The sequence below is a fragment of the Cherax quadricarinatus genome, chromosome 11 (genome assembly GCF_038502225.1).
Source record: "Cherax quadricarinatus isolate ZL_2023a chromosome 11, ASM3850222v1, whole genome shotgun sequence".
In the NCBI taxonomy this organism is placed as follows: domain Eukaryota; kingdom Metazoa; phylum Arthropoda; class Malacostraca; order Decapoda; family Parastacidae; genus Cherax; species Cherax quadricarinatus.
In genome coordinates, this window is record NC_091302.1 from 49,267,505 (window position 1) to 49,292,312 (window position 24,808).

The window sequence follows — 24,808 nt, forward strand, 5'->3', positions numbered from 1 at the left end:
CATACAAAGCGTGGTAAGGCATGGTGAGGCTGCAAGTTCGAACAAATGTGGGGCCGAAAAATTCGTTGATGAATTCAAGGAGTATGTAGAGGCTGAAGGATTCCTCCCCCCAACAAGTCTTCATTTGTGACAAACCAGGCCTCTTTCAGAAGAAAATGCCAAAGGGGACCTACATCACGCAAGAGGAAAAGGCACTGCCAGGACACAAGCCTATGAAGGATAGGCTAACTCTTTTGTTCTGTGGTAATGCTAGTGGGGATTTTAAAGTGAAGCCTTTACTAGTGTATCACACTGAAAATCCCCCAGTGTTGAAAAAAACAATGTCCTCAAGAGTAAATTGTGTGTGATGTGGAAGGCTAACAACAAGGCATGGGTCACAAGGCAAATTTTCATTGAGTGGGTCAATGTAATGTTTGGCCCGAGTGTGAAGAAATACGTCCTGAAAAATCAACTGCCACTCAAGTGCCTCCTGGTAATGGACAATGTCCCTGCTCATCCTCCAGACTTGGAAGACCAATTGTTGGGGTTTAGTTTAGTTTCATCACAGTGAAGTTCTTGCCCCCTAATACCACTCCTCTCATCCAGCCCATGGACCAGCAGGTCATTTCAAACTTCAATATCCTCAATTGCATAAGTCTTTTAGATATGACTTAGCAGGGAGTGACTTCCAGGACGATGAACTATGCTTGGAGAAAACTGTGCCTAGAATGTGTCCTCGAGAAGGATTTTGAAGGGTTTGAGGCTGACCCTGATGACCCTATGCCTATTGTGGAATCTATTGTGTCTCTGGGGAAGTTCATGGGGTTGGATGTGAGTGGCCAGGATGTGGAAGAATTGGTGGATGACCACAGGGAAGAGTTAACCACTGAAGAGCTGCAAGACCTTCAACTAGAACAGCAACAGATTGCAGCTGAGAAAATTGCTTCAGAGGAGGAGGAAGAGAGAGGGGAGAATGTGCCTTTTTCAGTGATTAAAGACATGTGTGCAAAGTAGAGTGAGTTGCAAAGTTTTGTGAAGAAATATCACCCTAACAAAGCTGTTCCAAGTCGTGCCTGCAACATGTTCAATGACAATGCCTTGTCCTATTTTAGGCAAATCTTAAAGAAACTCCAGAAACAGACCTCTCTGGACAGATTTTTTGTGCAACAAGGGTACAGTGACTCTCAAGCTGGTCCTACTGCTAGTAAAAGACAAAAAAGGAAGTAACCCTGGATAGGGCCTTGATACCTGAAGTCCTTATGGAAGGGGATTCCCCTTCCAAACAGTAACCTCTCCTCCTCCCTCTCCCTTCCTCGCCGTCTTCCATACGCCAACAAGAGTCTTCAATAAAGGTAAAAGTGATGTTAAATGTTCATTTATCTATTTCATTAGTCATTTACATTTATTTCTCATTGTTTTCTGTATGTAAAACTATAGTCATTCTCTATAAAATGTATTTTTTGTTAATATTTTGGGTGTCTGGAATGGATTAATTGGATTTACATTATTTCTTAGGGGAAATATTGCTTCAGTTTTCATACGATTTGGTTTTCATCAGACTTTTTAGAACGGATTAATCATGAAAACTGAGGTACCACTGTACTGCATACTAGAGCCAGTCACACATCATCAGTGACAAGAACAGATAGGTAATCTCACCTCGGATTATTGACATCTTGTATTGCATATGTGAGCTGATTATTGGGTATAACATTGGCTGGATTGTCCTCATCAGGACACAAACTGTCCTTAGGACATGGCACTCGGCGCAGAAAGTCTTCACGCCCCGAGTCATGGCACTGGGCATCATATGCCTCCTTTTCCACTCCCTGCAAAAAAAATTATTACATTAAACTAAGTATCATTTACATATGTATATTTTTAGTTATGGAGAAATTCTAAACCCATAGGGGTCATATGGCACCTGTGGAATGAGAAATAATCAGGTTTAATCAAAGGAAGGAGAGGGAAGGGGACAAGGGGCTCTAATTCCTTTGATCAAGAGCCTTTCATCATCAACTCTGGCAAGAAAGTAACAAAATATGACAAGAACAAGGCAAATATAAGAAAAGTTTAACAAGTTATAACAAGAGCAAAAAAACCCTAACAAGTTATGATACAAGCAGGAAAAGTAAAACAAATTATAACAAACAAAAATTATATAATATGACAAAGAACAAGGCAAATTACAACTAACAATCAAACGTAATACTTGATACACACTTCTTTGTGAAGGTGGAACCCTTCAAGTAACTTGATGCTGGTGAAGAGCTCTTGGAATAAAAATAAAAAGAAAATGGAGCTATCCTCTCATTCTTGGAACAAATCCTAATTGCTTAACGATTCCATATAATTTGTGAGGGAGGGAGAGGGCAAGTCTGCAGTATTACATTGCACTTATCGGAGGGGGAATGAAAGAGAGCATTAAATCCATAGGGGTTATACAACACCTTGGGGAATGGCAAGCAATCATGTTTGATCTACTGGGAGGTCAGGTCCAATTGTTTGGATCATGAGCCCCCCCCCTCACTGGTGTTAAGGAACCTTCCATGAGGAGAAGGTGGGTGATCCCCCCCTTCACTGGTGTTAAAGAACCTCCCTTGAGAAGGTGGGTTAGCTCCCCCTCACCAGCATTAAGAAACCTCCATTGAGGAGAGGGTGGGTGAGCCCCCCTCACCAGCGTTAAGAAACCTCCCTTGAGGAGAGGGTGGGTGAGCCCCCCTCACCAGCGTTAAGAAACCTCCCTTGAGAAGAGGGTTGGTGAGCCCCTCTCACTAGCATTAAGAAACCTCCCTTGAGAGGGTGAGTGAGCACCCCTCCCCCCACCGGCGTTAAGGAACCTCCCTTGAGATGAGGACGGGAAGAGAAACTGCAGAAACATACTGAGAAAACAAAACACGTGTTGTGAGGATGGTTCGACAAAATATTTGGTAGGGTGGATAAGACTAACAAGACATACATGAGGGTAAAGGCATAACAAACTAGTGTTTTATTATAACATACCTGTAATAATAAAACATGTAGGTGAGCGTGTGTGAGCTGCACCAACATTCCATTAGCTGATGAGCAAGACCCACCCTCAAACCTCCTTCATGTAAGGCTCCTTCCTGTTACTATCACATTACGCCCCGTTTTGACTATTAAAAGCCCACCAGAATATATGGTACCTACGCTGACGAGTTCACACAAAATTAATATGCTGAGAGTTGTGGATTTTTTTTTATATGATTTTCCTAAAGGTAGAACATATAAATGAATAATATGATAATTGTGTAATAAAATGTGATGTTGATTTGACCCTTTCAAGAAATTTCGAGTGAGAGGGGGGAGGTAGAACAGTCGGGGGAGATGCCATGAGTTTAATATGTGAGCACTGGACTGAACTGTACAAAGTAATCGGACGTTCTCAAAGGTCAACTGGTGTATATCGGCCTCAATCCGTAATTTAGAAATTGCTGACACGTTCCTGCTGAAGAACTAGGATAGTGAAAAACCCTTACACTTCGACAACAAGGATGGAAAAACAGAGGACACCAATTCTCCCAGGAGCACATCTCAGCTAAGTGATGCTTACCCATAATGTACAGTAGTTGTGTTGGCCCATCGTAAATTCTAGCTGTTAGGGTAAGGTTAGGGTGTGTTCCATCAGCATTAAGTTTCTACTTGTGACAAATGGCAAGTGGTAATACGAATTTCCTTTCTAATAACACTGTTTTAATTTATGTACAATAATTATATTGTGTACCCAGCAAGCCTAATCATATACAGTTCATGCCACTTTAATTTACCAGAGCAGCTTATTTTATTATAATTATTAATTTAATGTTGGGTCTAGCTTTTTTGTGGGAGTTGTAAAGAGTGGACATCGAGGCAGTGACAGTTTGGCGACCTACTGTGACAGTCCCACTTACCTCACAAAATTACTTGCAGGTAATAATTCAGGTAATGCCCTGTAAATCTTCTGCAGGTAATAATTCAGGTAATGCCCTGTAAATCTTCTGCAGGTAATTTCACACAGGAGTTGCCTTCTGTACAACAGATTACAAGAGCTATACACCAACAGCCCGCGTGAAATACAGAAAATTGTGAAATATGAAAAAAATATGTGAATATGGAACTTATTAATAAACAAAACCTCCAAGAATTAAGGCAATTGTGGGAAAAAATCAAATGTGTTCAACATATTAAAGTGTTGACATATTCATCACAACATAAAACAATTCTAGGATCCACATCACCTATTACATCATGTTAGCATTTATTGCACGAGCCATGAATGTCCCGACCGAAGGCAAGCAAACTAAATTCGGTTATTGCTAAGTTACTATAATGTGTTATTTCTGTTATTGAGTGGCCCTGAATCAATATACAGTAGCATGTAAGCAAAGACTTCACAGGGATAAATACCTGCGTAACAAGACCTCCCCCAACACACATACACACACACACATACATTAACAAAATACTATACATGTGAACATACATAAGCAACAAACGTAGCAACAGAACTATGTGCAAGAGGGTTATAACTTTTTTACAACATAATATTCCTGTACCTTAATCAGATGAAGTTTTGCCTAAAAGCAAAGCAAATACCTTTCATTTCAATATCTTTTAGAAAATATCAACCCTAAATGAAAAAAAAAAACGAGTAACGACAACAAGCAACTTGAATGCATATTGCATGTAATATTAATAACACATAAAACAGCTTACAGTATCATTATCATGTTTGTACACATATTACTCCTTATTGCTTAGAATAAACCGAAGTTGCAGTTTGTTTTTGTTTCTGCAGGCAGCATACAGCTGAGTTCCTGCATAACTTTGCATGTTCAACACACTGATTACTTCTTGGTATACTGAGTGCGGAATTGCTCCTGCTTCCAGTGATTTTTCTATGAGTTCAGTGCTTTTCTGTAAAGTTTCAATAATTCTAACAAATTCTTGAAGTCATTTTCATCGTACATCTGATCAGTAAACCAATAATCTGCTCAGATGTATAAAATGACTCTGCATATCTTCTCCAAAGTCTTCCGTCTTGTAGGTATAAGAATGAATGCAAGAATAGCTAGAATGGCTTTTGAATTCTACCTCGCATTGCTTTTGTTTGGAATTTTCTGAAAGTTAATCAAAGGAAAGTGGCCTTTTTCTTCAAAGAATCTAAACAGTTGTGTTAGATGGTACAAAAACTTCATATCTCTCCATCCTGATTTATGGAGGACCTCTTCTGTTATATTAACAAACTGTGTCTTTAGTTCCTCATAATTCTTCACTAGTTGAGATACAAATGGATACTCCATGTTTGGGGAACTGGTTTTAGCATCAAGATTTTCACCCATTACCAAACGGAGAATCCTGTCCAGAACGTGTTGCTGACAAGTGATAAATTGTGGTTTGCTAATCCCGTCTCCGAGAACATTCCTCGCAGTTTAACAACAGCTCCACTCTTTTTCCCTGTGTTAACGTTTGTTGTATCAGCAATGATCATCTTTTATTACAGTCCATAAGTTGTATTCATCAATAACTTTTGCCATTCCTTCAGCAATAGTTTCTGAGTTGCTACTTATGATTAGTAACGTAAATATATGGTGATTAATATTTTTCATTATTTTGAGTTGCCAATTAGTATTTTCCTGAGTTGCTACTTATGAGTAGTAATGCAGATGTATGGTGATGCATAGTTTTTATTTAGGGGTGACCTTTTTTAAAAACTGAGAGGAATTAGGAACTTTTTCATTGTTTTTAAACTAAAGTTCATCGATTTATGATACAGGAGATGTTTCATTTGGAAAAAAAAGTTAAAACCCTCATGCGCAAGCACATGCATCTTGAACAAGGCTACAAACAACTGTAAAAGCTTTTGAGAGGAAACTGGATCACTACTTCTGTCAAGTGCCAGATCAACCAGGCTGTGATGGCTATGTGGGCCAGCAACAGCCTAGTTGAACAGGCAATCAACAGAAACGACTGGCCCCGGCTGGACTGCGATGGTACATAAAATTCTCGAAATCGGTTACAAGTGCCTCAATCATATACAAGTAAGATTGCACACAGTGACCAAGCACATGCATGTAAAATAGGACTGCCAGGTACACACGAGTAATGACCTACGCAAGGTCCTAATAACAGATCTGGAATTTTGATGATCCTACACCGATAAAAATGTGAATGATAAATGATAAACTTTATTTCTCTAAACTATGGTTTACAATTGGTTCAGAAAAGGTGATATTATTTACATACTTTAAAGAAAGCCCAGAGTTATGCAGAGAATAGAGCAACGAAATGGCCACCAAAGCTGAAAAATCCGATTTAACGCCAACAATGTCCACATATAACGTTATAACAAGACACGGGAGAATAAACAAAGACGACTTAGTACCTCCAAGGACAGCAAGAGGCCACTGTTGTAAACTGAAAAAAAAAAATGTGGAGCCGAAGGGATACAATAATTTTTTTCTCCGCAGAATGGAAAACCAATGGAATAAATTGAAAGAGGAAGAAGTAAATGCTACAACTATTAGAAATTAAAAAAAAATAAAGATGGGACATCACGAGCATAACTGCTCATGTAGCTACAAATAGGTGAACACAAACAAGTAATTTCACGCACGCACACGTAAGTTACAATACCTGTTAATGATTCTGGGACTTAAAGGAGTGAAGGAGGCCCAATTAGGTAACCGTTCGCTAGTAACTCGTACTTATTTCATTTATACCACTGTTCTTTTTTTTTTTATATTCGCTCCCACTCTCTACAAAATGTTGACTGTAATAAAGTTGGTAGAATTACCGACAATATGTAAAGTAAAAGGACACAAGTGCAACTAATGTGACATTTTATTGTGGCAACGTTTCGCTCTCCAGGAGCTTTATCAAGCCATGGCTTGATGTTGACTGATGTTTGACAACTTGGCCGTGGCCTCCAATCCCGGGAATACGTGTGCTAATAATATCTGGGTCGGAGACTAACTTTGCTGTCACTGACAGGGTGCAACGGCTTCGCACATTTACATTTTTTTCTATAATATCCATGGACTTTTTTTTTTTATCCATTTCTAGACGAAACTGTCAAGATGGAGGTTGTGGAATTTAGAGCTCCGGAATTGAATGGTTATTTAAAACTCCTTAAAACATAATACCTCAGCCAATTACGCATACAACACATACATATGCACTAAAACCCTACCTACCTGTAGGGCATTTCGGGGATCAACGCCCCCGCGGCCCGGTCCGTGACCAGGCCTCCTGGTGAATCAGGGCCTGATCAACGAGGCTTACTGCTGGCTGTACGCAGTCCAACGTACGAACCACATCCCGGCTGATCTAGCACTGTCTTTAGGTATCTGTCCAGCTCCCTCTTGAAGACAACCAGGGGTCTATTGGTAATTCCCCTTATGGCTGGTGAGAGGCTGTTTTCTCTTAATGTACCAGTGGCGCCCCTACTTTTCACTGGGGTATGTTGCATCGCCTGCCAATTCTTTTGTTTTCGATTTTCGTGCAGATTAGGGACCAGTCCCTCCAAAATCTTCCAGGTGTAGATTATGATATAGCTCTCTCGCCTGCGCTCCAGTGAGTACAAGTCAAGTGCTTCCAAGCGTTCCCAGTAGTTAAGGTGTTTGATGGAACTTATACGTGCAGTAAAGGTTCTCTGTACATTCTCTAGATCTGCAGTTTCACCTGCCTTGAATGGGGATGTTAATGTACAGCAGTATTCCAGCCTAGAGAGAACAAGTGAGTTAATATGGATCATCATTAGCTTGGCATCTCTTGTCTTGAATGTTCTCATTATTCATCCAATCAGTTTCCTCGCAGATGTGATAGTGGCATTGTTGTGGTCCTTGAAGGTGAGATTATCGGACATTACCACTTCCTAATTCATGTGCAACAAAAAATCCAGCGTTCAGTACGGTATAGTTTCCAACGATTCTCTCTATTTTTAAATATAACTTATTTCTATTTTTTTTTTAGCTAAAAGTTGTGTCACTGATTACTGCTCCCACCAAAACTAGCAAATTTAAAAGTCAACATGTATGTATTAAGAGCACCTGGAAAAAGCTGGACAAAACAAAGGCATCAGATTCAACAGTACATTACACACTACGCCGGTTTAAAAATTAAGTACACCCAAATCACTCTCCATTATAAGTGTCATTATTTGTTTTTAATGTAATTAAATACGTAGCACTGCAGAGAGACTCACTCTAACAAAAAAGTGCACAACAGCTGTATTCGACCGTAGAAGTCTGCAGCGCAGCCCTGTTGATCAGGGTATCAAAAGTTACTAGGAGGCTTGGTCTGGGATTAGACCGCGGGGGCGGTGATCCCCTAAATCATCTGATAACCTTCAAGTGTGATAATGAGGCGAGACTCCTGGTCCCGCTCTGTTTACTTTTACACCTGCGAGAAAAAGTAATCTGATAAGCTGGGCAACTCTTCTTGCTATTTTTATAAACGAGTCAGTAGAGTGTTTGTTTTCGGAGGTATAAACACAACGAAGTCTTGATTATAACCACGGGGGGAGCGTTAAACTCGTGGGATTATAGAGCGCATGGGGGGATGGAAGGTATTCAGCTCAATTCAGGGAACCAGAGCACAGATCCAATTCCCTAGATCAAGAGCCCCTCACCAGCATCAAGGAACCTCCCTTGAGGGGTTATAGTCTCCAAAACCCACGTATATTAGCCAGTTTTCAATTTTAACCGTATCACCTCAAATAAATGTATATTAGAATGATAAAACGGCGCGAAACCCGTAGGAGACAATCAACTGAGTCTGATCCAAGGAGCAGGAAGGCAACTCTAATTCCTTGGATTGAAAGTCCTTTATCGGCGTTAAGGGCACACTCACTGGTCAAGAAATTCATCTATTACATGATTCATTACCTTTGTACCTTGTTCAGCTATCAAAACTTTGGGGTTCAGTCCCTGGACCCATTATGTACCTCTAATCTTTTGACTATCGCCCACAGGATGGGTATGGGGTACATAATAAAGATATTAAACTAACTTTGAGCCACAACAGGCAACTGGCAGCTCAGTGACATAGTACCAATATGATCGCAATGTAATATTAAAGCGCATGCAACGGGACACTTTACACACTGTATACTTTAACAAGTACCTTCAAATAGAAAAAAAAAAGTTCTTGTAATTCTGCTGACGTTGCCCACACCCAACAACATAAGTGCGAGTATCATTATCATGTGAAGCGCTATACCCGTAAAATTTAATGTGCCTGGGGACTGGAACGTAGCACTTCTTTTTTTTTATCTGAAGTAAAAGATAACTCCACTTCCTGGGACCAAAAGCAAAATAGAGGCACTTCGCTACAGGGCAGTATCTCTAAGATGCATACTGTCAAAAGTTCTGGAGGAGATAGTATGGAAAAGGATATTGCAGTAGAAAACCAACAGAGATGTACGGTTGGAAAATTCTGTATGCCGAATCTGCTGGAGTTCTATGACAGAGACAAATAAGTAAGTAATAAAACAAAAATGCTATGGTTGGGCAGACTGCATTTTCTTGGACTGTAGAAAAGTATTTAATGCAGTACCACACTAGAGATTAGTCCAGAAATTGCAGAAACAAGCAAAATTAAAAGGTATAATGCTCCAGTGAGTCCTAGAGTACCTAAATAACAGAAGGCAGAGAGTAACAATAAGGGATGAGACATCAAAATGGGAGAGTATCCAGTGGTGTTCCGCAAGAATCAGTGTTAGGACCTCTACTACTATATGAACGACCTACCAGATGAGATTGAATCCATTATGACACTGTGGATGATGTAAATCTAATGATAAAAAATATGAATAGGAAAGGACAATGATTAACTTCAGATCTCAACAGACTACAAATGCGGCCAAACAAGCTGCTTCTTGAGTTCAATCTGAACAAATGAAAGGTCATGCAAGTTGGAGAAGGTAGAAGCAAACCTGGAAAGTGCAGCAGGGACGGAGAGAAGTTGCAAATATCCGAGTGGAAAGGCCCTGGAGGCATTATAACACCAAGCGTATCGCCAAAAATGTAAACTTTATAACGTCGGCAAAGTTCAGGAACTTGAATAAAAAATCTTTCAGAAATTTATATACAATATATATATATATATATATATATATATATATATATATATATATATATATATATATATATATATATATATATATATAATATATATATATATATATATATATATATATATATATATATATATATATATATATATATATATAATATATATATATATATATATATATATATATATATATATATATAATATATATATATATATATATATATATATATATATATATATATATATATATATATATATATATATATATATCGTGCCGAATATGTAAAACTGGTCAATTAGCAAGAACTCAATTAAAATTAAGTACTTTCTGAAATTTTCTCTTATACGTTTAAAGATATATTTTTTTCATTAATGTTAATGTAAAAATTTTTAATTTCGCACTAAAAGAATCTTAGAAAACTTACCTAACCTTATTATAACACGAACAATTTATTTTAGCCTAACCCAACTAAATATATTTTAAATTTGTTTACAATAATTTAATACTAAACAAACACAGTGAAAAATATTTTTTCGTTAGGTTCAAAATGATTTTGGCGAAATTATTGCATACACAAATTTTCACTTGTCCTATATGGCAAGATGAACGTTGCTATTTAAGCCAAGATCGCAAGTTCTGCGTATTCGGCACGACATATATATATATATTATATATATATATATATATATTATATATATATATATATATATATATATATATATATATATATATATATATATATATATACCTGGTTACCTGGAGGTTATTCCGGGGATGAACGCCCCCGCGACACGGTCCATGACCAGGCCTCCCGATGGATCAGGGCCTGATCAACTAGGCTGTTACTGCTGGCTGCACGCAGTCCAACGTACGAGCCACAGCCCGGCTGATCCGGCACTGACTTTAGGTATCTGTCCAGCTCTCTCTTGAAGGCAGCCAGGGGTTTATTGGCAATTCCCCTAATGCTTGATGGGAGGCTGTTGAACAGTCTTGGGCCCAGGACACTTATGGTATTTTCCCTTAGTGTACCAATGGCGCCCCTACTTTTTATTGGGGGCATTTTGCATCGCCTGCCCAGTCTTTTACTTTCGTAGGGAGTGATTTCTGTGTGCAGATTTGGGACCATTCCTTCCAGGATTTTCCAAGTGTAGATTGTGATGTATCTCTCCCTCCTGCGTTCCAACGAGTACAAGTCAAGTGCTTCCAAGCGTTCCCAGTAGTTAAGGTGCTTGACAGAACTTATACGTGCAGTAAAGGATCTCTGTACACTATATCTGCGATTTCACCTACTTTGAATGGAGATGTTAATGTACAGCAGTATTCCAGCCTAGAGAGAACAAGTGATTTGAAAAGGATCATCATTGGCTTGGCATCTCTCGTTTTGAAAGTTCTCATTATCCATCCTATCATTTTCTTTGCACGTGCGATCGTGGCACTGTTGTGATCCTTGAAAGTGAGATCCTCAGACATTACTACTCCCAGGTCCCTTACATTATTTTTCCGCTCTATTGTATGGCCAGAGTCTGTAGTATACTCTGTTCTAGTTATCTCCTCCAGTTTTCCATAACGGAGTAGTTGGAATTTGTCCTCATTGAACATCATATTGTTTACCGTTCCCCACTGGAAAACTTTGTTTATATCTTCTTGGAGGTTAACCGCGTCCTCAGCAGATGACAGCCTCATGCAGATCCTAGTATCATCCGCAAAGGATGATACGGTGCTGTGATGTATCTCTGTCTATGTCTGATATGAGGATGAGGAATAAGATGGGGGCGAGTACTGTGCCTTGTGGAACAGAGCTCTTCACTATGGCAGCCTCCGATTTAACTCTGTTGACCACTACTCTTTGTGTTCGATTTGTTAGGAAGTTGAAGATCCATCTCCCCACTTTCCCAGTTATTCCTTTAGCACGCATTTTATGGGCTATTACGCCATGATCGCATTTGTCAAATATTTTTGCAAAGTCTGTGTATATTACATCTGCATTCTGATTTTCTTCCAGTGCATCCAAGGCCATATCCTAGTGATCCAATAGTTGTGAGAGGCAGGAGCGACCTGCCCTGAACCCATGTTGCCTTGGATTTTGGGAATCCAGGTGATTTGCAATCCTGCTTCTTAGCACTCTTTCAAAGATTTTTATGATGTGGGACGTCAGAGCTATTGGTCTATAGTTCTTAGCTAATGCTATATTATATATTAGGCCAATCACTGAGTAAGAGGCTGCAGCATGATCACGCACATGAAGCAGCTCGATGACCTTGGAAGAGAGAATAACAAGGAGATATATGGTCGCGAATACAAAATTTCATGAGGAATTGGAAGAGCAAATAGCTACATACTTTTTTGAATTAAGACGACCAGAATCAAGGGAACACAGGTGGAAGATGAAGACATAGACAAGCCATATGGAGCGAGCGAGCGAGCGAGCGCGCGAGCACACGCGCGCACACAAGCCCGCGCACGCACGCACGCACGCACACACACACACACGCGCACACACACACACACACACACACACACACACACACACACACACACACACACACACACACACACACACACACACACAGGAGCTCGGACTCGACCCCCGCAACCTCAACTAGGTGAGTACACACACACAGTATGAAAATAACAGCATCGAAAATCAAGACAGACCCGAAACTGTTGTATAGCCACATCAGGCTCAAGACAACAGTCAAAGACCAGGTGATCAGATTGAGGACAGAAGGTGGAGAACTCACAAGAAATGATCAGGAGGTATGTGAGGAGCTAAACAGGAGATTTAAGGAAGTTTTTACAGTAGAGACAGGAAGGGCTTTGGGAAGACAGCACAAAAGGGAACATCAAGAGGGAATATACCAACAAGTGTTGGATGACATACGAACAACCGAGGAGGAGGTGCAGAAGATGCTAAATGACCTTGATACCTCAAAGGCGATGGGACCGGACATCTCCCCATGGGTCCTTAGAGAAGGAGCAGAGATGCTGTGCGTGCCCCTAACCACAATCTTCAACACATCCCTTGAAACTGGGCAACTACCTGAGAAATGGAAGACAGCAAATGTAGTCCCCATATTTAAGAAAGGAAACAGAAATGAGGCACTAAACTACAGACCTGTCTCTCTGACATGTATTGTATGCAAAGTCATGGAGAAGATTATCAGGAGGAGAGTGGTGGAACACCTGGAACGGAACAAGATTATAAATGAAAACCAGCATGGGTTCATGGAAGGCAAATCCTGTGTCACAAACCTTCTGGAGTTTTATGACAAGGTAACAGAAGTAAGACACGAGAGAGAGGGGTGGGTTGATTGCGTTTTCCAAGACTGCAGGAAGGCCTTTGACACAGTTCCCCACAAGAGATTAGTGCAGAAGCTGGAGGATCAGGCGCATATAACAGGGAGGGCACTGCAATGGATCAGGGAGTACCTGACAGGGAGGCAACAACGAGTCATGGTACGTGAAGAGGTATCACAGTGGGCGCCTGTGACGAGCGGGGTCCCACAGGGGTCAGTTCTAGGACCAGCGCTATTTTTGATATATGCGAACGACATGATGGAAGGAATAGACTCTGAAGTGTCCCTATTCGCAGATGATGTGAAGTTGATGAGAAGAATTAAATCGGATGAGGATGAGGCAGGACTGCAGAGAGACCTGGACAGGCTGGACATGTGGTCCAGAAACTGGCTTCTCGAATTTAATCCTGCCAAATGCAAAGTTATGAAGATTGGGGAGGGGCAAAGAAGACCGCAGAGTATAGGCTAGGTGGACAAAGACTACAGACCTCACTCAGGGAGAAAGACCTTGGGGTGACCATAACACCGAGCACGTCACCGGAGGCACACATCAACTGCTGCAGCATACGGGCGCCTGACAAACCTGAGAATAGCGTTCCGATACCTTAATAAGGAATCGTTCAAGACACTGTACACTGTGTATGTTAGGCCCATACTGGAGTATGCAGCACCAGTCTGGAACCCACACCTGGTCAAGCACGTCAAGAAATTAGGGAAAGTACAAAGGTTTGCAACAAGGCTAGTCCCAGAGCTCAGGGGAATGTCGTACGAGGAAAGGTTGAGGGAAATCGGACTGACGGCACTGGAGGACAGAAGGGTCAGGGGAGACATGATAACGACATACAAGATACTGCGGGGATTAGACAAGGTGGACAGAGATAGGATGTTCCAGAGTGGGGACACAACTGGAAGCTGAAGACTCAGACGAGTCACAGGGACGTTAGGAAGTATTTCTTCAGTCATAGAGTCGTCAGGAAGTGAAATACCCTAGAAGTGAAGTAGTGGAGGCAGGAACCATACATAGTTTTAAGAAGAGGTATGACAAAGCTCAGGAAGCAGAGAGAGGACCTAGTAGCGATCAGTGAAGAGGCGGGGCCAGGAGCTGAGTCTCAACCCCTGCAACCACAATTAGGTGAGTACAATTAGGTGAGTACACACACACACACACACACACACACACACACACACACACACACACACACACACACAAATCGACATGTGCATAGGACCAAATGGTAATTAACACACGGCAATACCTCTTCTCCCAAATTCGCGAACACATACTTGTCCACACGCTCTCGCTTCACACGGCGAGGGCCTGGGTTCGATTCCCAGCCAGAGTAGAAACATTGGACGTGTTTCTTTCCACCTGTTGTCTATGTTCCCCGTCAGTAAAATGGGTACCTGGGTGTTAGTCGACTGGTGTGGGTCGCATCCTGGGACACTGACCTAAGGAGGCTTGGTCACAGACCGGGCCGCGGGGGCGTTGACCCCCGGAACTCACTCCAGATAAACACCAAAGGGTGGAACCCTCTTTTTTCCGTCTTTGGAAAGTGCAATAATCATATATTTGGAGAGGCTGTTAAGGTAATCCCCACACAAAGGCGGGTGGTCTTTGCGAGAGAAGCCAGCAACGAGTGAGATGCGCTCTTTATCTAGTTATCCTCGGCCAACACTGATGCTGCCTATACTAAGTACGTGTGCAGTGCAACCCTGCAGAGGCAAGGCTTGTGTCCCTGTCTCGCCTTTCTATTGTCAGGGGGCAACACCCTAATAACTCAAAACTAAGTGCTGCACTTTAACTTTCACAAAGTAAATAAGGTAAATAACCTATAGCTGGATCTCGAATGGTAATATAATTATATCAGTAATTATAACAAACTTGGGTAATTTTTGATCATTGTGATATCATCAACTCTCAAATACTTCAGCAAATAAATCATGATGGTGTACTTTTACTTTGATAGCACGGTAATCTGCTTAAAAAAAAGTTGGAAAGTGGTTTAGCTGTTTACTTCCTGACGGAACAAATTTAATTTCCTGTAAGAAACCTATTGGTCCATGCTATGCAAGTTTAACTCCACCCAGCTATAGAGAACTTCAAGAGCTTACCATACCACAGGTGGGACTTGAACTCGCGGGTAGAGTCGTAAAACTCCAGATAGACCGTGGTATGGTTTGTCTGCAATCGTGTCATTACGATTTCGTGAGTCAAGAGCTAATATTGATTTTTTTTTCTTGTCTGGGCATAAAATTCAGGAGTTTACTATTTCAGACACTGATATAATATTTTAGGAGATTTGTGTGTAATCACAAGGTGGGTACATGTGATTACACACAATCTAGTAGTCCAAGATTGCATAATCTTCTCGTTTGCTTACTTCTTCAGTAGTAAAGTTTTATATTTGTATACATGTTTACTTCCAATATTACGATTTATATTGTTTGATCACTGCCACTCTCTCTCTCTCTCTCACAAAAATGTGAAATATTTTCTTCTCTGTTGATTGTTCAGCCTTCAATTGCTACTTTTCTCCTCTGATAAGAAATCTTCAAAATTACTCTTAGGGTTCTCGAGTGATATGATATGCCGCACAAAAAAAATTCAGGATTAGGATGTAGTTGGTGTTACATGTGGCTGTTAAATACTACATCTATTATCATAGCCAACACCACCATATACCATGGCTTTAGGTAGGATACTCAACATCTTATGGCTTACTGATGAAAAAGGTATACTGGCAACATATGAATATATTTAATATAAACTAAAGACAAACGTAGTGGACACTATTAAGACATTTTGCTTGGTCACCAATCGAGACTTCTTAAGGAAGTGTCCATTTTGCGTTTGTCTGTTTTGTAGGATAAGATTTATTATATATCCTATCTATCTTAACTCGTGTAAAGCATAACCTAATCAAAGGTTTACCACCACCTAGTATGCGATTCACAACATTAGCCTAATACCCAAGAAACTATTTACTGTATAGTGCTGGGAACCCGTCCATTGCGAGACCAAAGCTCGACCACTGAGATACAATCGTTTCCTTGATGTACAGTTTTTAACATTTCAAATTCTCCTCATGCTTATATTCTTTAATGTGTGTTGTGCTGTATTTCACGAAGCGCCGAACCTGTGGCGATAATTCAGCTTCAGGTGTGGAGGCTCTCATGGCTCACGAAATCGTATTAACACGATTGCAAACAAACTACAGAACGGTTGGGGCTCGAACCCATGTTATGCGAGTCGTAAACTCACAGGCCAGTGTGCTAACTACTGGACCAGCTGACTAACAGGATTCATCCAACTAGGTATATTTCTACACACCATGGGACCCACTGTGATCACAAAATGCAAATGCATAGAAATATACATCTTATTAGAGCCAGCCGGTCCAGTGGTTAAAACACTGGTGTGTGAGTTTTAGGACTCGCCTGCTACAAGTTTGAGTCCCACCCATTCTGTGATTTGATAAAGGCTCGTTTCTCCGTAAGGTGTCCCGTAGCTCGGTTGGTAGCGCATCTGGCTCACATATTTGAGTGTCCGTGGTTCAAGCTCCTTACAGTAAGGGTGGAAACACTGGGCGTGTTTGCCTAAGACACCTGATGTCGCTATTCACCCAGCAATAAGTAGTTGCCTGGATGTTAGTCGAGGGATGTGGGTCGCATCCTGGGGACAAAACTGACCTAATTTGCCCGAAATGCACTGCATAACTAGGGGCTTTCTATATAGTATGTCAGCTACTAGGTCTGCGTAAGTTATAACATGTGCTTGTAGAAATAAAGATTATAACCTAATCGCCGCACGTTCTCCAGGTAGGAAGGTAGCCATTCTGCTGGTTAATGTTGTAATATTAAAATCAGATGAAGACTGAGACACTTATGCAATATATGGGAATCTTTACTGAGGAAATGTTTCGCCACACAGCGGCTTCATCAGTCCAATACAAAGCAGAAAGGAGTAAGGAGAGGAGGAGTTTGAGGTAATCAGTCCCTCAGCCTGGAGTCGATGTGTTCAGTCCATCAATCTTGTAGAATGTATAGGCTATAGGGCCGTAGACGTGGCTTATATACTGTAGTCAGGTGAGACGAAGCAGTAGGAGGCGGGGTCATAGTGGAACCATCCACTAGTCTAAGTAGGTCTTCGTCAAAAGGTTGGTCCACTAGTCTAAGTAGGTCTTCGTCAAAAGGTTGGTCAAGTTTTGAAGAATTATTTTTATCAAAATCCCATGATGCTGCAGTGTCTGACATTTATCACATTAAATATTAGAAAATATTAACCGACCCTTGGGCAAAGCGTAGATTGAGAAATCATTCGTCCAGTTAACCAAGGAACTTCGTTTTAATCATTTTGCTACACAATCATTCTACTAAGTATTCTACGTTATAGTTATGGGAAAGCGCTAAACTCCTATGGGTCATATAGAGCCTGGAAAATAGGAGGTAATTAGGTCTTTTTATTCGAAAATATACGCTAAATCCTCATGGGTCATATGGAGGAGGATAACTGCAATCACTTGGACCAAGAGACAAAATATATAATAAAATGTAACTTCGCATACTAGTCACAGAACAAAGCCATAATCTAGTGGAGTAACAAGAGCCAGTTCTTTCAAATTAAGTTTATCACCAGGATAGAAAAACACGAAGCCTACCCCTTGCCATATTTTTTTTTGTTAGTCTACATATGATGCGATTTTAAGTTCTACCTGGAGTCGATACTTTGGATCACCGCCCCCGCGTCCAGGTGCCAGATCAAACTGAGGCGTACTTTTCAAAACCATTATTAATGATTACAGATTTAAACAAAACTTTAATATTAAGATAAAGTTTAGTTGGGATTTTTAACCCCGGAGGGTTAGCCACCCAGGATAACCCAAGAAAGTCAGTGCGTCATCGATGACTGTCTTATTTCCACTGGGGTCTTTCAATCTTGTCCCCCAGGATGCGACCCACACCAGTCGACTAACACCCAGGTACCTACTTGCTTGCTAGGTGAACTGAAACAGCAGGTGTAAGGAAACAAGCCTAATGTTTCCAACCGGTCGGAATCGAACCACGGACACTTAGTGTGAGGCAAGAGCGTTGCCTACCAGGCGACAACATTCATATGGTATCTATTTAGTGAAAATATATTTGTTGCCTTGAGTTATTATTATCCATCAATGAATAACAGATGAACATAATACTGTTAATTAGACTAAACTAGTTATGTGTTATTTTTATACATGAATGTACATGGGCTATGAAGACATTCTTAAGAAAAAATGAATTACATAACTATCCCTCAGGAAATATATTTTAGACAGCCTCTCTTCCCCGTAAAAAAAAGACCTGAAAAGATTAAGCAAAATCGGTTGGTAGTAAAAGATAAAGGGAGTATAATGATATCTATCATTTAATGACGAGGTTTCGCTTACTGTGGGTTTTATCATCACTGACGTGACAAAGCACATCATGGGCGAAATGTCTTCAATAAACGATCGCATTATACTGATTTGCACATTTTATACCAGCGTGTCTGCATTTTATACCATTTCTCGCCAAAATTGGTTAGTAATTAAAAAAAATGATTATCTTGAAAGCTCCCCTGGTTAGAGCGAATACGTTCTCGTAAGTGTGGTAAACTTTCGTAACTAAAATAAATTTGCCCATTTCTCCTTCCCACACCTGTGCACTACACCTGTGACGTTAATTATATAACGTAATCACCTACCTACATTATTAATTAACGTTCAACTGACCGTCATAAAATGAAAAAAATTAAATTTCTTAAAAAAAAAAAAAAAAAAAAAAAAAAAGACTAGGTGCAAAAATTTAATGATGGTATACTTGCTGCCTGGAAGCACAATCCAACTTTCAAGTTAGAACTTTCATCAGGTCAACACCCACTTACTCCACTCTTTCGCGTTAATGAAGTAATTGCCTGCGGTGTACTCACCTAATTGTACTCACCTAATTGTGGTTGCAGGGGTCGAGACTCAGCTCCTGGCCCTGCCTCTTCACTGGTCGCTACTAGGTTCTCTCTCTCCCTGCTCCACGAGCTTCATCATAACTCATCTTAAAACTATGTATGGTTCCTGCCTCCACTATATCACTTGCCAGGCTATTCCACTTCCTGACAACTCTAGTGTATGTGAAGTACAAGCCGACTCAAGGTGCCCGTCAACTCTGCTCTTTCATCAGCCGATCCGACTAAAGCCAAATGTTTACTTTATTACTTATATAAAAAAAAATAATGTTTCATCGATTCGATTTATAATGTGTTGTGTCACTGATATATAGCCCTGTTTACCCTGGTTCAAGGGGCGCATGACCCAGCTGGATGTACTGCCATTAACTTAATGCACCGGCGACCTATATACAAAAATAGGTAAGGTCCTGCTCAGTAACATTCCCACAAACTCTCATCTCGTGTTCTTCCCCTCCCCTCTCTATTTCCCGCAAACCTTTGCCTCTCCTTCCTTCCCTCCCTGTATTTCCCACAATCCTTCACCTTCCTTCCCTCCCGGTATCTCCCACAAACCCTTCACCCCAACTCCCTTCCTTCCTCTCTCTGAATCTCCCACCTCCTTCCCCTCCCCGAACCTCCAACAACCTCTTACCTCAATTTACTCCCTCCCCTCCCTGAATCTCCAACCCTCGCCTCAACTCACTTCCCTCCCTGAATCTCCAACAAACCCTCACCTGAGCGCTCTCCCTCCCCACCCTCTGTGTATCTGCTCCTGTTTGCCCTGAAGTGCAAGCTGAAAGATCACGACTAAGCCAATTTAACAGGCGTTGCCCAGCATGGGACCGGAGAACCTATCCATAAGTGGAGGCTAAAACAATGCCACGTGAAAACTGCAAAGTCCCTTTTAACATAAATCAACTGATCGACAGCATATTTGATGCTGAGAGTTTTATCAATGGCTAAAGATGATTATGAATTTTCAATATTAACCACCTCTAGCACTATAATATTACATGTAATATTTACACACACACACATTATATATATATATATATATATATATATATATATATATAAAAGGAGGGATAAGCTATTACATTTATAACAAAACTACGTAAGTACGTGAAGATGAACAAGTACATGTGAAAGTAAATAACATCTTACAAGAGGGGATGGGAAGGGGAAAAATTAAAAAAAAAAAACAAAAAAAAAAAAACAATACTCAAGTAGTATCTGACAGCATAGTAGTTAAGACACTCTTCTCCAATCAGAGAGGATGTGGTATCGAACCACACTACGAGCCAAGACAAATGGGCTAGTCTCTTAACACCTACTGCCCTTGTTACCTAGAAGTAGACACCTTGGAACTAATCAACTGTCGTTGGTCTAGAATTAATTTACCCGAAATGCTTCGCATAAAGAAGGGTTTTCTTTAGAATATGCAAGATGACTTACCATATTCTCATAACCAGCCAAACTGCAAACCCATCCATTGTAAGTTTCATGTATATTCTATTAAAAATTAAAATTTTCAATTTTATAAGGGGCTACACTTTAAATAAGGCACCCTCTGTGGGTTAATAAACCATCGATTAAAAACCTCTAAAAATAGCTCATCGAGAGCATGGCTGTGTGTTAATCTTTTTATAAATATATGACATGAAACTGACTCGTAACTTTTAAATTAACCTTTCCATACACTTAAAACTTGGCTTATTGTCAATTTTGGCGACTTGTGAGTCAACACACGAATATAAGCAAGCCACGCAATTCTGCAGAGGACATGGAGGTACAGTTCCCGAATACACAATGAAGACACACCAGTGATAGTGTGAAATGATATATATTAATAGCATGGAGAAAAACTAATAGTACTGCACCATAAACATACAACAAGATAGCTCAATAAGCATAATAAATTAAGGACTTTCCAATGCCTGCTTACTTTTTATTGGCGGCATTTTGCATCGCCTGCCCAGTCTTTTACTTTCGTAGGGAGTGATTTCTGTGTGCAGATTTGGGACCATTCCTTCCAAGATTTTCCAAGTGTAGATTATGATATATCTCTCCCTCCCCCCTCCCTTTAAATTTTAGGGGAATTACCAAGAGATCTCAAACTGTCTTCAATAAGGAACTTGGTAAGCTTCTATAAGTCCTGATCAGCCAGTCTGTTGGTGCCTACATCAGAAGGCATGTTAGGTAATTCTACCAACATTAATACAATCAGAGGGCATGATCAACATCAGCTTGACTAATCAGTGATGGCTATTGTAGGCCTGTAAGACTGGCTGCAACAATCTGGTTGATCAGACATCAGTAATGAAATCTGTATACAGGTTGGTCTTTGTGAGTTAGAAGCTTTTTCTACTCACAGTACAGTCCAGCCCTGAGCCAGGCTCGGCTGATGCTTGCCTGGTTAACCAGGTTATTGCTGATTGGCGGCCCCCTGACCCACATATCCATCACAGCCTAGTTGATCTGGCATCTGATGACAATACTTGTCTAGTTTCCCCTTGAAGACTTATGCACTTGTCCCACCAGTGTTGCCGATATCTTCTTATAAGACACTGAATAGTCTGGGACCACGGAAATTGGCAAAGTGTTTCCTAATTGTGCCCACTGCACCCATGCTTTTCACTGGGTTTATTTTGCACTTCTTCCCGTATCTCTCACTCCAGTATGTTGTCATGGCAGTATGCAGATTTGGTGCAAGACCCTCAAGTACTTTTCCAGGTATATATTATAATGCATCTCTCCACTCCAGTGAGTACATATTTAGGACCCTTTAGGGCCTCTCGACCCTTTCAGGGTCGAGAGGCCCTCTCCTAAACTTGTTCTCAGGGTCGAAAAAAAAAATCTTATGAAAAGGTAGAGAATCTTTTCCCGATCATAATGACACCAAAAGTATGAGATTTGATGGAAAACTTACGGAATTATGCTCTCGCGAAGTTAGTGGTCTCGACGATGTTTACGCATCGGCGATTTCGCCCACTTTGAGCCCTATTTTCGGCCAATTCCAGTGTACTAGTCGACAAAAATCATAACTATTTCGCTAGAACTCCATTTTTTCTATCGAATGAGTACAAGAAAGCACCCATTTACCAATTTCAACTATCCAATAAAGTGGTCAGAAATTAGCAATTTTGCCAATTTCACACAAATTTCAAAAGATGCTAATTTCCAAATAGGGTCCAAAATAAACAAGACAGACATTCCTGGCACTAAAATAACATTTCCTCTGTTCATTAGTCACGTCCCCAGGCCCCTCTTACATTTCTTTTGCTTTCCACTTTGAATTTTTCTCACAAAAATAGAAGATTTACTGTTATGCTGACTACTGCATTAGTGTAGAAATGGTATAAATAATATCAGCGCACTTGTGAAAGAATATTAGACTCACCAGTTGATGTGTATTGGACGATGGCGTTTGTTTACTTCTGAACTTTAGCAAAAATCGAACATTTCTGCTACTTTGAGCTCAATTTCAAAGTACTTTTAATTGTAAAACCAATCAAAATCATCTCAATTTCTGTAATATGTCTTCCATTCTATAACATGAGACCAGGAAAACTAGAATACAATCATAAATAGCATACGAAAATACAGTGCAAAGTCGTTGTTTTAAACCAAAAACATAGTCAGTTTTTTTCTCATTACGCATTGTGTGCTGCAGGATTTTTTTTATACTGTGCATACTGACCACATAGACCCATTCTTTCATATGTAAGCCTACCAGCTTTCTCTCGCTAGATTTGACGGCGCTAGAATTTAGGCATACTAGTACGTCAATAACCCTGGTGCGTAAGCCGTACTAGTATGTCAGAAACTCTGAAAGGGTTAAGGCATTCCCAATAATTTAAATGCTTTATTGGCTGCAGGCCATAAATGACCGATGTGTTCCAGCTCTGGTATTTCTCTTGCCCTGAATGGGGTCATCAACACCGACCAATATTCTAAATGAGAGAACACATGTAATTTCAAAAGTGTCACCATTGGCACTATTTCCCTTGTTTTGAAAGTTCTCATTATCCATCTGGTCATCTTCCTGGCTGTCGTGACATTGGTTTCACTGTTTTTTGAAAGAAGGGTCAGTTGACATAATTACTCTCTTATCTTTCACATGTTTCTTCCATTCTATCTGATGATCCTCCTTAGTTTTGTATACAGTGTTCCTTTTGAGTTCTTCATTCTTTCCATACCTAAGCAGCTGGAACTTATCACTGGTGAACTTCATGATGTTCTCCACTATCTACTGAAAAAATCCTGCTGGCCACAGGTATGTCAACAACAGGAAAGTCTGGTTTAGAACTGGGCTGAAGGAGCCCAGTTTCATAGGTAAATAACATCTATCGATAAACAAAAAATGGCAAATGTATGCAGGAAAAATCCTGAGAATAGTATAGGCAAAGTGAATGCTGAATAAAAAGTTTCAACTAAAATATTTAAATACTGTATACATCTATAGAATACACTCACAGCCATGACACAACTGGATAAAAACACAATACAAAGTAAGCTTATAAAAAGCCTTAGATTAAATGACTACTGACTACTGGAAGAAAGAAATGCCAATAAAGTTAGGGGACTGGGACTGCACTTACAGTACTGTACTTTTCTACAGTATACAGATACTGTAGTTCACATGTAATAAAATATTGTTATGCACAAAAGAAAGCATTAGAGTGAAACTGGCACAGTATTAACTACAAATCCAAATGGCAATAAATAATTCAACTGTGTGTATTATTTGCACTGATATCTGCTCAAAACAGAATAAAGGAATGCCACAACACCTGAGCCTAAGGTTGGACTATAATTTTTTTTTTTTTACAAAAATCAATTTTATAGGCAAAGCCTTTTCTTAAGAATATTATTGAAAAATATCCATACACAGAAAACACAATTACAGTGGACCCCTGAGTTTCGTGATTAATCCATTCCAGAGAGCCCGCTGAAGGTCGAAATTCACGAAACTCAAAACCATTTTCCCCATAAGAAATAATGGCAATAAAATTAATCCGTTCCAGACACCCAAAAATGTTAAAATTAATTTTTTTTTTTCAAATTAAATAAAGATTTACATAATGAAAACAATCAGAAATCAAGTACATGCATTTAAAATAAATAATAATAACATTACACTTACCTTTACTGAAGACTTCTGGGTGGATGGAAGATGGGAGGAGGTGATAGGAGGAAGGTGTACACTATTGTTTGGAAGGAGAATCTCCTTCCATTAGGACTTTAGATAGCAAGTCCTTATCTGGGGTTACTTCCCTTCTTCTTTTAATGCCACTGGGAACAACTTAAGAGTCACTGGATCCCTGGCGCACAAAATATCTATCCAGAGGGGTCTTTTTCTGGCGTTTCTTTAAGATTTCCCTGAAGTGGGACACAACACTGTCATTGTACATGTTGCAGATATGGCTTGTTTCAGCTTGGTCAGGGTGATACTTTTCAACAAAACTTTGCAACTCATTTCACATTCCACACATGTCC

At 40.1% G+C, this 24,808-nt stretch overlaps 1 protein-coding gene across 1 annotated transcript in view; it reads right to left on the bottom strand.

The window, feature by feature from the left end:
- The window catches only part of LOC128687589 (uncharacterized), a 64,583-nt gene that overhangs the window by 23,086 nt on the left and 16,689 nt on the right, over positions 1 to 24,808 (bottom strand). The window contains exons 6-7 of the mRNA XM_070083867.1: positions 15,471 to 15,595; positions 1,639 to 1,808 (exon numbers count right to left, since the gene is read on the bottom strand). Of these exons, the coding sequence (XP_069939968.1) occupies positions 1,639 to 1,808; positions 15,471 to 15,595 (295 nt within the window). The remainder of the gene's footprint in view (positions 1 to 1,638; positions 1,809 to 15,470; positions 15,596 to 24,808) is intronic.